At 43.6% G+C, this 16620-nt stretch overlaps 1 protein-coding gene across 1 annotated transcript in view; it reads right to left on the bottom strand.

Moving 5' to 3' along the window:
- Positions 1–423: 423 nt before the first annotated feature.
- The window catches only part of nuak1b (NUAK family, SNF1-like kinase, 1b), a 17409-nt gene continuing 1212 nt past the window's right edge, over positions 424–16620 (bottom strand). The window contains exons 2-7 of the mRNA XM_017434774.2: positions 11539–11659; positions 7680–7831; positions 6521–6586; positions 6309–6428; positions 4440–4572; positions 424–3938 (exon numbers count right to left, since the gene is read on the bottom strand). Of these exons, the coding sequence (XP_017290263.1) occupies positions 2848–3938; positions 4440–4572; positions 6309–6428; positions 6521–6586; positions 7680–7831; positions 11539–11659 (1683 nt within the window). The 3' untranslated portion in view covers positions 424–2847. The remainder of the gene's footprint in view (positions 3939–4439; positions 4573–6308; positions 6429–6520; positions 6587–7679; positions 7832–11538; positions 11660–16620) is intronic.

Genomic DNA, 16620 nt, shown 5'->3' on the forward strand with positions numbered 1-16620 from the left:
CCCCCACGAAAACAATGAAACAAAAAATGTGGCGAGAGCCAACAAAAAGTAATGAGCCGTAACAAAATTAATACTTAAATAACATAATAATACTAATTTATTATTGTTGTCGTCATAACAATATCCAGTCAAGTTTTCCTATGATTCGGCGCTCTGCTAACTAACAGATATGCATCATCTACTTCCAGTTTGGCAAAATTAAACGTTCATCATTGGATTCTTTCATTTTGGCCCTGGTTTGTTTTTTGGACCTCCCCTGCTTTGGTAAAAAAGGGAACACAGTTTTCTTAGGGTACGCTGTTGACATATTAGTACATTTTACCTTATTCCGTACAAGTCTTTGTTTTTGTTTCCATGTAAAGGTAATTCAACCCTCAGGTGTACCAAAACCAGCAGGAAATTAAATTGCAACACCAATTTCACATTAGATCAGCCTTTTGTTTGTTTCTTTTTGGGGGTTTTTGTCTTTATTAATTTTTTTTTTTTTTTAAAGAAAAATTCTAATACTTCAAGGTAAGGAAGTATTATTATGCCATACACAAAAGCAATATAAAAATTTCTTACATTTTGGAAAATCAAAAACAGAAGCATAATAAAACAAAATACTAACATAGTATAATTTCTTTTCACTGTTAATCCAGTTGACAATAAAATGCAATACTAAAAAAAAGGCAATAAAAATACAATATAATAAGCAGTGGGTCTTTTCATTTAAACTCAGTACCCAGGATGTTTCCTTTCCTTCACATGAGCTGACTACTGAAAACATTCAACGTGCGATCTAGTTTTTTGGAATTAAAAAAAAAAGTATTATTATTTGGGCTCATCTACTGCACGTTTTCCCATCCGCATTGTTTGAGACTATAAATGGCGCCAGCTTTGGATTCTCCGGGATGTTTGTTGATGTTAAAAGCGAGACACGCTTCCTAAAGGCCGCACAGAACGCTGAAAGGAAATCCAAGTTAGCACAAATAAAACAGACACAATGTACAAACTGTTGTAGGGATGAATTCATTCATCAGTAGGGATTCCCAAGTTAAAGAAAAACAAAAAAGAAAAACTAAAGACCCGCTTAAATTCCCTTGAATCCCACCTAAGACTCTTCACATCTTTGGTACGAAACAAAAACTTTCCATCTACTCCGTCTACTCACGTCCTTTACGTTCGCTAGTCTACATTACAGATCCTTCGCAAAATAGATCTAACACCTGAACCTTTTCTGTGTTGCACAAGAAAATCCCTCTCTCTCTCTCTCTCTCTAATCTTGGCATCACATCTTTCTTTCACACACTTCCCCTCTGCCTACAGCTATAAATCTCTACCTCTCTCTGCCTCTCTCTTACGCTCTAATAAAAACAATAGCGGGCTAATTGTGCTTGGTTGACATAATGAAGTAGTACACCCAGCTGGAGGGCTGGAGCTCCAACCGCAGATCCCACCTGTGCTGAGTCGGGGGGGGGGGCTGATAAGAGATCTCCAGAACAAACACGTCTCCGGCGTTTCGTCTGAGGAATTTGCTGCGTCGTCGGCGAGCTGAAACAAAGCCGGCCTTACTAAGCTCTTTCGAATCCCCCCCCAAACGGAAAACACCCTAAAGAGTCTTTGGCAAAAATATTTAAAAAAAAAACAAAAAACTGCATCTCTCGTTCTAACAGCAGTCTACAACAGAAAGGCGGGTACGACCCGGGGTTGGGAGATCTTGGTTCATTAGGCGTTCTGCGAAACGTGTTCAATCCAAAAAGCGCTGACGAACCACAACTACAGCCTCAAACGCTGATTAAAAAAAAGAGAAGGAGGTTCCTTTCCTTTTCCCAAAAGTGGCCTGCAAAAGGCTGGTGGAAAAAAAAAAGAACATGAGACTGTTTGATCTACCTCAGATTGACCTTTGAACCCTAAAATAAGTGAGTCAGCTCTGCTCTGAAAGGGCCTGGGGTTTCTCCACATTCACAAACGACATAAAAAAATAAACAACTGGTTACCGGGTGGCCTGGCTCTTCCCTTTACTTTAAGGAAATGACATACATAATTTCAGTTATGAATCCAAAAAAGGCACTTCCTACATATTCTCTAGTATCATACACATACATAGGACATACACTTTTAAGAAGATATACCTGCTTGCGTTTATTTTACATGCGCAAACATAGTTATATAAGTTGGGGATATAAATGTTTCTTCTCACTGAGTAACATAATTATATATGTCAGTTTCACATAAAGCGTCGGAGACAAGGAGCTTTGGACTCTTCCAGTAACAGCCAGCCACCCACCAGTTTGACACCTACAACTAAAGCTTTAAAATATTAATAAATAATCATTGATTTTATTTTAAACAAGACCCTGGTTTGTTTGTTGTTTTTTTTTCTTCTTTTTTAAAGGAAGTAAAGATCACAAAAGCATGTGCTCCGTGTGAGTTTTAAGGTGCTTCTGTAAACTCCTACGGGTGGTGTACAAGGAGAGCCAACCAGTTTCTGGTTGCTGCATTTTGTGATTTCAACTTGCCTTTGTGCTAAATATGTAAACATGTTGAACGCAGCAAAGTCTCCGGGCGGGCCGAGAAAGCAGACTGGGTGGCATTCTTTCGTGCCAGCCCCGAGTCTCTCCTGTTCGCCGAGACGTCGATTCCACCCGCCGGCCTGAGAAGTGTGTGAGCGTCTGTGTGTGTGAGCACGGGCATATCTTTTGCATCAAAATATCTGCCCCATTTAAAAAACTCGCAGCCTCACAAAGGTGTATCCCAGTAACGCACTGGTCGTTAATGCCCCACATACACACACACACACATTCACGCGCACACACAGAGCCGTGCTCGAATCCATCTGCTTCTTCTTTCTCTGCCACCCGTCTCTTAGGTGAGCTTGCTGCTGATGTCCAGGGCTTGCTGGTACACCTGAGTCATGTCCTCCAGATCCCCCAGCAAGGAGAAGCTGCCATTGTCCCCCGGGGAGCCTTTTGCTTTGGGGCCCCGGCTAATCTTAGGTCCCTGAAGAGGCGGAGCTGCCTGGAAGCCCTTGAAGTTGGCGAGCTGCAGCAAGTTTTCGGCCGAGACGCAGGCCCTGATGTTTGGGCGGAGGTGCGCGGTGGAGGGGTGCCACTCAGCCCCGCTGAGGGAACTCGGTGACAGGGACAGGACGGAGCTGTCCTCCCCCACTATACTGGAGGGACGACTCTGACTGCGCGACAGGCCAGAATCCGCTGGGGGAGGAGGTTCACCAGTGACTCCCGCCACTGTTGCTGATGAGGGTGGCCCGCTGTAGGTGGAGTACTTGCCGTTTCTCTTTAGGATACCCTTTCTCCCCATTGCTCTTTTGGGTGGGGAGGTGGCTACTACTGACATACTGGTACCCCCTAAAAGCTCAGAGGACTCACTGCGCTCTGGAGATGAGTAGTACCCTGATTCCCGCTGTTGGTTGTTCTTCAAGATGCCTTTCTTTGGTAGACAAGGCACCATCTTAGCTGGCGAGCCTCCTCCCAGAGTCGGCTCCTCTTCCTCCCTGTCTGGGCTCGAAGCCTCCTCTCCACCGTCAGCGTGTTGAGGCAGAGCTGCTTGAGCCAGCTCCAGTTCTTCAAGCCCGGCAGACTGTTCCCCAATGACTCTGGTCTTCAAAATGCCCTTGGGTCTCTTCAAACCTGGCTTGTCCTCGGCTCCGCTACTGGACTGTCCGGCTTCGACATTTTCCTTCTTTGATTTCTTGGGCCTCTGGCGCAGTATGTTGGGCATGGCAGCAACCTTGGCTCCCGTTCCCCGCGGCTCGGCGCGGTTCTGCCAGTCGATGAAACGGGCCAGCATGGGCGAGCCTCCGTGGTCTCGCTGGGTCTCGCAGTCACACACGCTGTTCTTCCAGCCCCAGTTGACCCACCAGTGGTTGGCTATGTCCTCCACCGTGGCTCGGCGCTCGGGGTTCACCATCAGCATCCAGCGGATCAGGCCACGAGCATCTGAGGAAACACAACAACCTGTGAGATGCCTCAGGCTGTTTCAGGTATAAACATGTTGAGACGATGGACAAATGTCATCCTAAACAGAGAGGTTCAGTGAGTTTGAATCAACAGAACCTGAGATAAGGCTTCCTAAATGTAAACAACGCTGGGAGTTTTGCCATTTGGCAGTATTTGCACAGTATTTTGTTATTCTTTAAATTGTTTCACATGTCTGTTACTAAATGCCCCCCATCCGAGTGTTACATCTAGGACTAGAAGATAATGGATCTAAAAACACGAGTTTTTTATTGCCTTGTTTAGCAATTAAAAACAAATTTCATTACAATTTAACTTGGTTCTTGGATGTGTTCATGTCCCCTTCTATAATTTATTAATGTCTATGTTTACATGAAAAGCCGTTCTCTGAGTTTTAGATAATGATGGTAATATTATTGTATAAAATCATGAGAATCAGGTGTGTTTATCATGCATGACACGAGCCGGAGGTTTCAACAGTACCTGAGGACTGAGTGGGCTCTTTGTACTCGCCGTTGCTAATCTGGCGAATGAGGTTCTTGTGGTCTCCCCCGTCAAATGGCATTGTTCCGTAGATCAAGGTATACAGCAGCACCCCAAGAGCCCAGCTGTCCACCTGGTGAAAACAAAAACCTGGTCACAAACTTCTTCATTTAGTCACAACAGACTTGGCCTTTCAAATGAACCGTGCATTATGTATGCTGTATGTAGGCAGAAAGTTTTTTTTTTTTTTTTAATTTTTAAGTGAGGTGTGTTACGCAACCTAAACGCAGCCTTCAAAGCCCTGTTTTGATTAGTGATTCACAGCGATAAAATGTGAATGAGCTCAGCTCTGCACAGCATCAGATTAGAGCTCTCAGCTATGCTTTAGAGTTTACATCACAGTAACAAGAGCTCCAGTCATCTTCTCGAGCTAATATTATACAAAGGCATCTCTGTTTAAGAGCTTCTGACACATTTCTGTCAAAGGAAATCATGACAAATGCTGGTAATATTGTGGGAAACGTCTTGTTTCCGTGCAGATAAGTTGTCCCTGCTCCCTCCTGCTCTGTCAGGCAGAAGGTAAAACCTTCTGGAAACCAACCTAATGCAATGTGACAGTCTCAAAAGTTACGTAAGAGTTTGTGTTTATATGGCATAAGGAGGTACATGGGCATGGTGGGAAACAGAGAGAGCAGAAAGACAACCGGAACAGCAGAGATAGAAATGACAATCCAAGTGTGAGTATGATAGGATTTGACTACAGGACCGTTGACTGTAAATGACCAAAAACTTATAGATGTTCTGAGGAATGTGCTTGTGTCTGGGGCTAGCTGAAGCTCTGAAACACTGAAGAGGAAAGGGAAATCAGATACGAGCAGCCAAGGAGCTGGTGTACTTCCTTTAAGACTCTGGACCTGCATCAGAAACGCTTCACTCTTCAGATGCCATTGGTCCAAATTCCGGAGGGCGAGACAGGGCACATACTTTTCTTGTGTTCTATTTTAGCTGCCCGTGTTTGCTGTGATATGTGGCCTCAGCCCATTTGTGGGTCAGTAATTTGGACAGTACTTGCACTCCAACACCCTCCAGTAAACTAAACTGAAATTATTCTAAACGGAACATCTAAAACTGCGACTTGCTTTCTCTCTGTTGTCTCGTTTTCTGCAACCGAAACACTTGTAAAAGGTCCGGTTAAGTGGCTTTGTGGAGACTTTTTAAAAAACTTTTCTTCTTTTTCCAAGCCAAAACCATTCGGTCAGAGTCTAATTTTGACCGTGCACAGTCTTTTAAGGATGTGATGCTCATTCTAATCCCATTCAGTTTAAGAGAAAGTGAGCAGACACTCCCCTTCAGTTCCTCACTTCAAAGGACCCAAACACCATAGGAAGGCAAAACCGGGGAGGGATGCCAACGCTGTCTGTGGAGACTCACTATGAAGCTGCAAAGAAAGACACCTCCCCCTGACTGTGAACTAATCTAATCAAAGAGGTTGAAACCGCGGCCTACCCAAACCTTTGTGAAGGGTCACAGTGACCATAACATGCAAGATAACATTAATAATGGAAGGTATATATAGTGAGGTCATAATAAAATCAGTTCCTGGGAGAATAAAAACCAGGGGTGTCAAACGCCAGGCCTCGAGGGCCACTGTCCTGGGAGTTTTAGGTTTTTCTGCTCCAACACACCTGATTCAAATGGTTTAATCACTTCCTCCCCAAATCATCAAGTTCTCCAGGAGCATGGCAACAAGTCGTCCATTTAAACCAGGTGTTTTAAAGCAAGAACACATCTAAAACATGCAGGAGAGCGGCCCCCCCGAAGAACGGCGTTTGACACCCCTGGTCTAAACGACTGTTTGGTTTGCCTCACCTCTGGGCCACGGTACGGTCTTCCGTTGACAATCTCCGGTGAAGCATAGAGTGGGCTGCCGCAGAACGTTTGCAACAGTTTGTCTTTATGGTATATGTTGGACAACCCAAAGTCAGCAATCTGAGAAAAACAAGCAAATGTGAATTTTACATGGGCAATGTGGAGGTAAAATCTTACAGTGTGATTGGTAAGACACAAAGAGACAGACTCACCTTAATATTACAGTTTTCATCCAGTAGCACGTTTTCCAGTTTCAGATCCCTGTGCACTACACCATTCTGCAAGTCAATAAGAAGAAATAAATTAAATTATGTATTTACCAATTCATTATTCATGAACTGTCCGTTGTTTTCGTGAAATGATTTACTCTAACAAAGAGAGCTTGTCACTCCCCGGGGAAATCAAGGCCTACTTGCCTTTAATTGGCCTTGTGCCCTCTAAGGTCTTTATGCTGACATCTGCTGTGATTTTCATTTTAAATGGACTCACATGTGTCACATAAACATGAGCCTGTAATTACCACCCTGTGCAAATGATGTTCTCACAGCACTTAAAAAAATACATGGTATTAAAGCAACAATTCCGCAGTTAATGGTTGGGTTTAAGAAAACATCTAGGAGTTAACATGTGGAATACGGAAAGAAAGAATTACATCATCTGTTAGCCAGCCAAACCTCGCCCCCCCCTGCCTTCGACACACACCACCACCCCCTTCCTGTGCCGATCTGAATGGCACCTCACTTTGGTTATTGTCTGGCGTGCAGCTCATGTTTCGCATGGCTCTGGTGGATACAAAGAAGAAATGATTGCTTGCTTGTTGTGTGAGTGACTCACACCACCCCACCCGGCAGGAGGCTGCGCTTGGTGGTGGTGATTCATCGTTCGTGGCTGTCTGGTACTCTCCCTATCTAAGGACAGTGATGTCAGCCCTATCTCCAGCTGGGACGAGTGTGACAAGAGGGGAGCCCCTCCAAAACAAGCCCTGCGACCTTGGGGGCTTTCATGGGAGTCAGTGAGGTGTGGAACATTGGGTTGACATGGGTGTGGCCGGCGCTAAATCCCTTTGGGGAAAAGCCTGGGGGGGGGGGACCTTGGGATATCCATCAGAGTCTGAGCACTGTCCTGTAATAAGCCTGAATTAAACTGGTCTGTGTTCTTTCTTCACTAAACTCGAACAGATGACTCTTTCACACCATCGTGCCAAGAAAAGTATGCTGCGAAGGATCTGCAGATTAACTTGCTTTATGGCTGACTGTACGCAGTGAATGGCTTATGTCACAATAAGCTTCGAAAACAAAGCCTTCCTATGTGTAAAAGAAGTAAAGAGATATTTGACTCGATTGATAAATGAATGCATGTGTTGTTTCTCACCTTGTGGCAGTGGTGCACAGCAGATACTATCTGTCTGAAGAAGTGTCGCGTCTCCCGTTCGCTCAGGCGCCGGCGCTCGCTGATGTAGTCATACAGCTCACCCTTACTGGCGTACTCCATCACAATCACAATCTTGTCCTTGTTTTCAAACACTGAAACACGATAAGACGACATTTGGAGTGCGTTGTTATTTAGCCGCAAAAAAAAAAATGGAATGCTACAAGGACAAACAAACACTTCTAAGGCCACTGAAAGGATTTTTTTATGTTACAAACCAAAAAAAAGAACACTGTCATAAAATAAAGTTAGCAATTCCATTAAATTCCCCCCATCTAGTTTTAGAGCAAATACCAGAGAAGCACATTACATCTCTACACCTCTCCTGGGGTTACATCATCCGAACCCCACCTCATGTATCTGGCTCCTCCACAACATTTCAGGGAGAGGCTGTTAACTCAGTCAAACCAGAAGGCATGGTGAATGGTGAAAAGACCATAAGCAAAACAAATAATCAATCATGTGGACCAACAGCAGATCTAGAATACACAGAAAGGCCTCAAAAAAGCAAAATGAGACTTGATACACCACATTTTACCGGTTTAACAGCATCACGTCCGTGCTCACTATTGCAATCACTGACTGAGTTTACAAAACCAAAGCAAATCAAGGCAAACAATCATTAAGTTTCGACATAAATTTTTGAAAGGGATTCCAACATGGTTAACGCGTTTCATTTGCTTCGTGTCAAATAGTAATGTCACGGCTTGCTGAAAGCAGCGACGTTTTAGTCTACTGATGTGAAATATCAGCTTTGCTTTAGGAGACTGTGAGGCAAGTGGAGAGAGAAAGAAAGGAGGTGAAGACCGAAGAAACACTGAGGACATGACATCAACACAGTCGGCCTGGTTGATTTTCCCACACAGCAGGGTCACCAGGGGTGAGGGCATCTACTTTCTGCACCCTTGAGTGAGCACCTTCATATAGCCTGCCCCCCCCAACCTCCCCTTTTTTCTTTTTAAAGATATAATCCTCAACAAAAACACACAGTTGCTGAGTGATGGTAATGCTCCCTGATTGCGACTGTCTGGCTGCTTGGGAAATAGCAGAAAGGGGGTAAGCCAAGCATTCCTGAAGGGCAGAGCAGGCCCAGCCCTCTGATTGGTGGATGGAGCAGGGACCTGGGGTGACAATCGCACTGATCCTTGATGGCCTTGTGCTTGGAGAGCCAAGTCTCAGCTTGCACTCCCTATTACCTTTAACCCCTGGTGGTAAAGTAATTACCTGGCTTACATAAGTCGGGGTTGACGCGGTCTGCTGGCTACGCCGTCCACCACGACGGTCTCTGTGTCACTCACTGAGCTTTGTTCTTGTGTCAGACCCTCATATCTGACAAATTAGCACCTATTGTTCCACTCTGATGGAAAGCCCCATACTGTCATGTTAGAAACAGAATAAATATAGAGGAGTAATGGTGCAGGCAGCGGACAAATGAGCATTAAAGCTGCACTTTGTTTGAATATTTATTTGCCTTATTCATCTGACATCATATTGTTGTAAAGATGTGCAGCGTGAAATGCAAATGAGCCTTTGGCTATAAAGCCTGTCTACGAAGCAAAGGTTGATTATTTTAACATTGTATCGCAACATTGCTTTATTTTGTGCTGTCCTTGATTTAAACAAATCTAAACAAATAGGCACAAAATATAAACCCATCAGTGTATTTTCTGCCTTTCATTTGGACTCTAATACACTGTGATATCTTTAGCAAACAACTGTTTTCTTCTCAGGGTTCCTTTTATTGTACATTCAACATTTAGGTTGTGTTTCATTTCATTTCAGGCAGCTTCTAAATTTATTCTAAGTCAACATTACTGACTTCATGGAAGCTACCATTTAGCTTAGCTTAGCATCAAGCCTGGAAGAAGGGCAGAAGTATCTTAGCTTTCGTTATAGATATCCTCACACAAAACTTTGTAAAATTTACCAATAAAAAAGGTTTATTTATACAGAACTCAAAGCGTGAGTCAACAAGTTGGTTTTAAGAGAAAAAAACGTTTTAAAAAATGACTGACATTTGGCTCTAACATATGTCTAACACTTTTCTGTGCAAGTTATGACAAAGAAAACAGTTGTCACAGGAATTATTTTACCTAATTTTCAGCTTTGTCTAATTCACCTTTTGTCTTCACGCAAACAAACGTGATAGACAAGTTTCATTTTGCTGTGTCAGTTTGAGCATTTACGACAAGCCATAAAGTCGATAATTTGTTTTCGAAGACGCAAAGTCATGCCTATTAAAGAAAAGGGCAAAATCTGCTTCGAAATGCCCAACGCAGCGTGCTGACGGATACAAAACGTAAGGGAGGGGTGAAGAAATATCAATCTTCTCACACACACACATCTGTTTCAGTTTTGCTTCACACAAGGCAGTTAGCAGTGGCTGTTAGACAGGGTGTTGCCGGATACACAAATCTGTAGGCCTCCTATATATCTCTACCAGGCAAGGCTGGGTGGAGGCCAGGCCACAACAGTAAACGCCGGGTTTCAGGAGAAACACCAAAAGCAAGAGCAATGAGTCTGGTTGAGACTGCTGGTGGAGCTGGTTGCTTATAAACGCAGAGGAGATGGAACAGAAAACCCTCCGTGAGCTTGTCTGAGTTTACAGAGCTGGTTGTTCGTTCAATCATTCTCTTGCAAAACTCATAAAACCCAGCTGCCCTTTAGCCCTCTGGCTAACTCCTGACACATTCCCATGACAAATGATGTTTGTTTACGCGCACATTAGTGATAAAGATCTGGGGACTTTGAAACCGAACAGAGGACAGCGGGTAACTCAGTCTGGCCAGTGGCTCACAACCTGCCGTCACCGCGCCAGGGCAGCTGAAAGGGCACTCAGTTGTCGCTTTGTTGCCACAGCATACACCAGCCACAAATCATATAAAACCAACAGCCTCTTCAGTGCCTACAGTGACCTTAACCACCTGCACACGAGCTGGGCTATATAATAAGTTATGATTAACTGCTAGCAAGGTTTCAAAAATTCAATGGGAATTGTTTAATATTCACAGCCGCCATAAATTCGAAGCTGTTTTCCGCTGTTGAGGTTAAGCTCATTCAAAAAAGGGCTCAACAGAAAAATGAAGGGCCCACTGAAGAAATATCAGCGCTGTCTGAGCCCGAAGTAAAAGCTTTGATATTTACAGAGTTGCTTCCTGGGGTAGAATTATGTTCCCATTGCTCAAGGGAAGGTTTGAGGCCTTTCCTCCCACTGCATAGCGCTGGACTGGAGTCAGACAGGGTGCAAGCCTGGGCCACTGAGGTCAGTCTAGTGATTCCCAAGCTATGCACACACACACACGAAGCATATGACATAAGTATACTAGGACTACAAACACACACATCCACAAGTTCAGTCTGGTTCCCAGCTGCAGTCGTCTCTAAGTATCAGCAGATGTCTGGCCCTGAGATCAAGACCGGAGAAGACGAGGGATGAGACCTCTTAGATGTGGGAAAGGCAATCTCTTAGAATATCACCCCTCTTAGAAACCCAAAGATCATCACACACATGCAGACACACACACATTCAGAGAAAGCCAGACACACACTGCCAGAGCCATCTGGACTTTTACTAGCCCAGGCAGCCAGACAGAGAAGATGAATAACATCCCAGAGCTGCAGCCCCGAACTTACGATGACACATGCATGTCATAATAGGACAGTCCTGCAGCATGGCTACATGAACTGTTGGAAGGAGGAATTTTGGATGTATGTGCGCTTTTTCTTTTTTTTTTTTTGTTAATATGTGTCCAGGTTGAACAAGTGTTCACGAGTTGTCAGAACACATTTGCGTTTTCCTCACCTTCATAAATAGAGATGATGTGTGGGTGGCGGAGGGATGACATAATTTCGATCTCTCTGCGGATGTGCACCATGTCCTGCTCATCCTTGATCTTCTCCTTCCGAATTGATTTGATAGCTACCTGGAAACAGAAAGAAAATGCTCTCATGAGTTGACTTAAAATGAGTTGGCTTTCTGCGAACGCCATCATTTTTCTATTAAAACGAATACATGACTCTGTTTTATGTTGATTGTAAAATGACCAAAAAGAGCTTTTAAATAGGACAGCACATTTAAAGTCACATGTATTATCTAATCAGTGAACTTTAACTCGTACACAGCTTTTGAGCAACACATTTTGCACACTATGTGATATCAGTATCAGCGAAAACACGTGAGCCAAAAACTGTCAGGGGTCTTGGGCAATTAAAGGCAATATGGATCTGCATTTAGACAATATTTGAGCCTTGTCTTATACATTGAAGTATCTTATTTAGCATTACAATGAAGCCTATGATGAGTGTCTTAATTATTGCTCTCAAAAATAAACACTAAAGAAACAGATCCACAAAGTAAAACACGTTAGTTTCCTTCGCAACAATCTTCATCAAAGCTACAGGTGATTAGCTGATTTAAAAATCCCTGCTGAAAATCACTAAAGCTATGCATGGCGTCAGCTAAATGGCACTGAAGCTATGCTAGCACAAGCAAAATGGTGCTAAAGCCATGCTAGCACACGCTTAACAGAGTTACATGTTATAAAGAGTCTATAAGGTCCATTGAAGGAGATCTGCAATTTCTTCAAGAACAGAAAACTCTTGCCTTTTTTAGTTACTTTGCATATTGAGGTCTAAATGTTAGAAATCTTAGCAAGTTAGCATGTGCATGGTGAAACTACACACAAAATCCAGCCTAATCTGCTTTTAGTTTTGAATGAATGAGATTATAAAAATATATAAAACAAATTTTGGTTCACATCCGGTAACTGTGCTGGAGTAAAGTTTAGCAATCCAAAAAAGTAACTGGTCTTTATTAAGTGTGGAAAATGGGATGTCTAACGGGCTAATCTATCTCAGAACCGCAACCGTGAACTTTAAGGTGGGCCCGGCGTAAAAGTTACAGAATACAGGAAAATCCTAATGCTTCACCCTCAGGACACAAACAATGCCTGTACGGGATTTCGAGGAAATCTGTTTAAAGCTGCTGAGATAATTGAGTCCACAACAAAGTGGAGGACGGAGTGAATCACAGACCAATACAATCAACCACATAGCCAAAGGAGATCAGGAGCTTCAAGAAAACAAGACTCAGCAAGGAAGTCAGAAGGCCCCTCCATTAGACACACTTTCACTATTAGCTGCGGCGTCTTGGTGCTCGTCAAAAACTCCATGAGAGACATTAATCACTCCCCAGCATCCTTTATTTAGTCATTCTAATTATGAACAGCTAATGGCCTTCATTTAAAGGAGCCCGTAAAGTCACCCTACTGGGAGTTTTACGCAGAAATCCTGAGAATGTGCAGAGTTCTCCAAAGCAATTCAGCCTATGTGCCTCGCTAAATTGGGTAAGTTCGAAGAGATTTAACAGTTACAAACAATACTTGATTTGCCGATTTTTCATTGTTATTGCAGTGCCACTAGCCACAACTGGATCCAATCAAACCACCGACGTTTGCACTTCATAAATAAGAAGTTAGTGGCCTTCTCTAAATAAACCAATTGAGAATACACAGGCTAGCACATCACTCTGGTTGTAGCCTAAACACTCTGGATGGAGTCCTGAGCTGACTTTGATCAGGCCTGCGCACCGTTCGCCTGCGCTGAATGCTGTTAGTTTAAACTTTTGTCCTCTTCAAGCTAAGCTGCTGCCTTTGGAGGAGCCCACGGAGCAAAAAAACCACAGGCGGTAGCGAGTGCCAAGCTAATTACCATGTACATCAATAAAAATAACCCAAATCCGGACTAGCTCCCTTCCAAACCGAGCCTTGATTACACAGAATTTAAATAAATTGAACTATAACAAACAAAGCCTGTGGATTTGCATGCTGGGTTTGTAATTGGTAAAAGTCATTCGTGTCTTGCTTTTTGTGCCATCGCAATCGTCAGGATTTTCTCACCGATCCCCAAACCATGAGGGTTGTTTGTGAACTAGGTGTTTAGCAGTGAGGCTGAATCTAAATTACCTTTCTGCATTTTACAGGGATTAATCAATTACTTAAATATTTGAGTCACACATTTATCAATGATCTACAAAAGCTACACAGAGCCAAGTGTGCTAATGCTGTAAGACTGCTCCTTAAAATCAAAACACTTTTGTCTTATAGAAGGGTAGGAAATTAAGTTAAATTGCCAGTAAATCACTGGCAGGTATCTCTTTATGTTTCCATGCCTGGACCCCGATGTGGATCATTAAACCGGACTGGAGATTGTCCCCATGCCAGTGTGGTATACACGGATATGTTTGGTTTTAAGTGGCTCCCTATTCCCATCTGTCACAGAAAACGAGCACTGCACTGCTGCTATAACAGGTAGAGCATTGGGCGTCTGCCCCCTCCTCAACCCTTGGTTCTCAAAAAGACCTTGTGTTGAAGTGAAAGTCAACGCTTCGCTCCAGCAGAGCCTGACATTTTCCAGTGCTCTCTCAGCCCTTTTTGAAATAGATGAAGTATGTATTCATCACAATATGAGCCTGCCCGTGCACTGTTTAAAAGCTCATGATCATCCCTCGCGTTGACTGGACGTCTGAGTCAGAGTTAGAAAGGGGGAGGTGGGGAGAGAAAGGCGAGAGGAAGTGGGAGTAGAAGGCCCGTCACTTTTCCAGAGAACCTTCTTCTCAAAACACCAGCCAGAAATCGTAAAAGCTCATCACAGCACCACATATAGCCGAGGAATGTCAGTGTTTTCCCTTTTTGTGTACCTCCTCGTTGAAGCCGTTGCTCGAGAATGACGTAACCTGGTGCTGCTTTAAGATTGCGTTTATACGACTCTTGTTTCCTTTTCAGCTGAGCCTGTCCACCTTTTGTTATTGTGGTGGGTTTCCCCATTTCCCGGCGCTTAACTGCTCACCTCCTCCTGTCCTTGATATAGTTCCTTCATACAGGATATTAACCTTCCCCTCCTGTTTCATTTCCTGCTGCGGAAGCCCTTTCATGTGCCAGTGTCCATTTTGGTAGCCGCTGTCCCCCTCAAGCATACAAGCATCTTCTCCGGGCGTGCACGGATTCACGCTCGACACATTTTCTCACAGTGACCTCTTGGATCACTTCCACTTCGTGCACTAACTTTGGCTTTCCACGGATTCACTCAGCTCTGTAGTATATGGCTTCCCAGATTAAAACAAGCCCTCTGTTCTACTTTCACTGCTGCGATAAATAAGTCCACATCTAATCAATCTTCCTCGAGTGGCTTCAGTTAATTCCATCGCAGTCATACACACACACAGAGAGAGAGAGAGAGAGAACTTCCCCTTTCTGCTCTTCTGATTGAGTTTGATAAATGAGTCGAGGGGAAAAAAGGCACAGCAAATCGAAATCACAGCGTAACAGTCTCGCCCAACTGTTGTATTTGCCACACGGACACAAGGGACTTCCTCAGGGTCAGAGGTCAAGCAAACTCCAGCAACAAAGCTCCAGATGCACGTGGCTTAATGCTGATAGGGTTCAAAGTGTTGAACCCTAACCCTGCTGCTATAGGGGAAGATAAAAAAAAAAAGTCTAACATAATATTTAGGGTTCAGTGGCAAAGTCTTCCACTTTTCTTTTTAAATTTTACAACAATAAACAGAAGCATATGAGGCACGAATCAAGCACTTTTATAAGCTGAAATGCATCTGCATGGTCAAAGTTGTGGATTCTGGTTGGAGGTTATTGTGAAACCCATTTCACTTTTTTTTTGACAAAAAGAAATTGTGAGCCCAAATGAAAATGCTGTCTAGGAAGCAAAAGCACTGCGTAGTTCCAGGGTTAAAGAAATAAAACGTTTCACAAGTAAAACACGCCGACGGCGGGGAGTGGAAGGTCATTATCGACCTGCACTGAGTTTCACGGAAAGTTCCACATGTTCGGTCAGATTTTGGAACACGTGGAAGTCGTTGGAGCTGTGCAGCAGCAGGTCTGTGTGGACGTTAACAGCAGAATTAGGTTTGCTATGATACACACAGTCCATCGCCACAGAAACAGAGAGTGGACAAGTGACCCATTCATACACAGAGCCCTGGAGTAAAACACAAACTAAATTAGAATGGGACAGCTTGTATCTTTTGGAGTGGAGTTCTGTGGAAGTCTTGTGAACAGTTAATATCTTACCTGTTGTAGATAGCTCTTTGAACAATACCAGCTTGGAGAAATAGGACTTTAATCCTGACCGACCAAACTGAATTTCTGCTGTCTGGAAACAATATTTAAAAATATCAAAGTGGTTCCTTCAATCGCTGCTTTCAAAACATTTATATTTCTGTCAGTTCTTTTTAAATTTAGTCTGGCATAATTTTTTTGGGATAATTCTGCTAGAGCAGAAAAAGTGCTAGAGCTAGCTGCCGCTACTGCATTTGCGAATAACCATCGAATTCTACGTGTATCGTAGTGAAACCAACAGCGATATTAAGGTTTATAAACTAGCATTCGCAGGATTTGCCATGAACCTTTCCAGACTGGAATTGTTTTTAAAAACCAGCAATCAACTTTGGTCTCGTCCCCCTTCTCGGACGAGTCGTTCCCTCGTCCGCCCGGTCTGAACTGAACCGTTTCTCCAAACCGATGCTGTTAAAAGAGCCATCTACGACAGGTAAGATACTGACACCTTGCACAGAACCCCACTTCCAAAGCCCTGAAGCATCTCTTCAGGATTGTGCCAGCTAATTATTTACAGTAAACTCCTGTCAAAACTCCACCTGTTTGCTGCATGCACACCGGACAAAGAAAACCTAATCACTGTTTGTTGTGACTACAGACTTTTCAGGGCTGGCTGATGGAGGTATTTTGCAGGTAAAGCATCCTGCAGAATTGCACCAGATAAACATATGGTTGGATATTGTTAAGTGCCTAGAACTTTTACACAATGGCCTGGTTAATACATATGATCTCATTGTGGGGGGGGGGGGGGGGGG

This window comes from Kryptolebias marmoratus, linkage group LG11, assembly GCF_001649575.2.
Source record: "Kryptolebias marmoratus isolate JLee-2015 linkage group LG11, ASM164957v2, whole genome shotgun sequence".
Taxonomy (NCBI): Eukaryota; Metazoa; Chordata; class Actinopteri; order Cyprinodontiformes; family Rivulidae; genus Kryptolebias; species Kryptolebias marmoratus.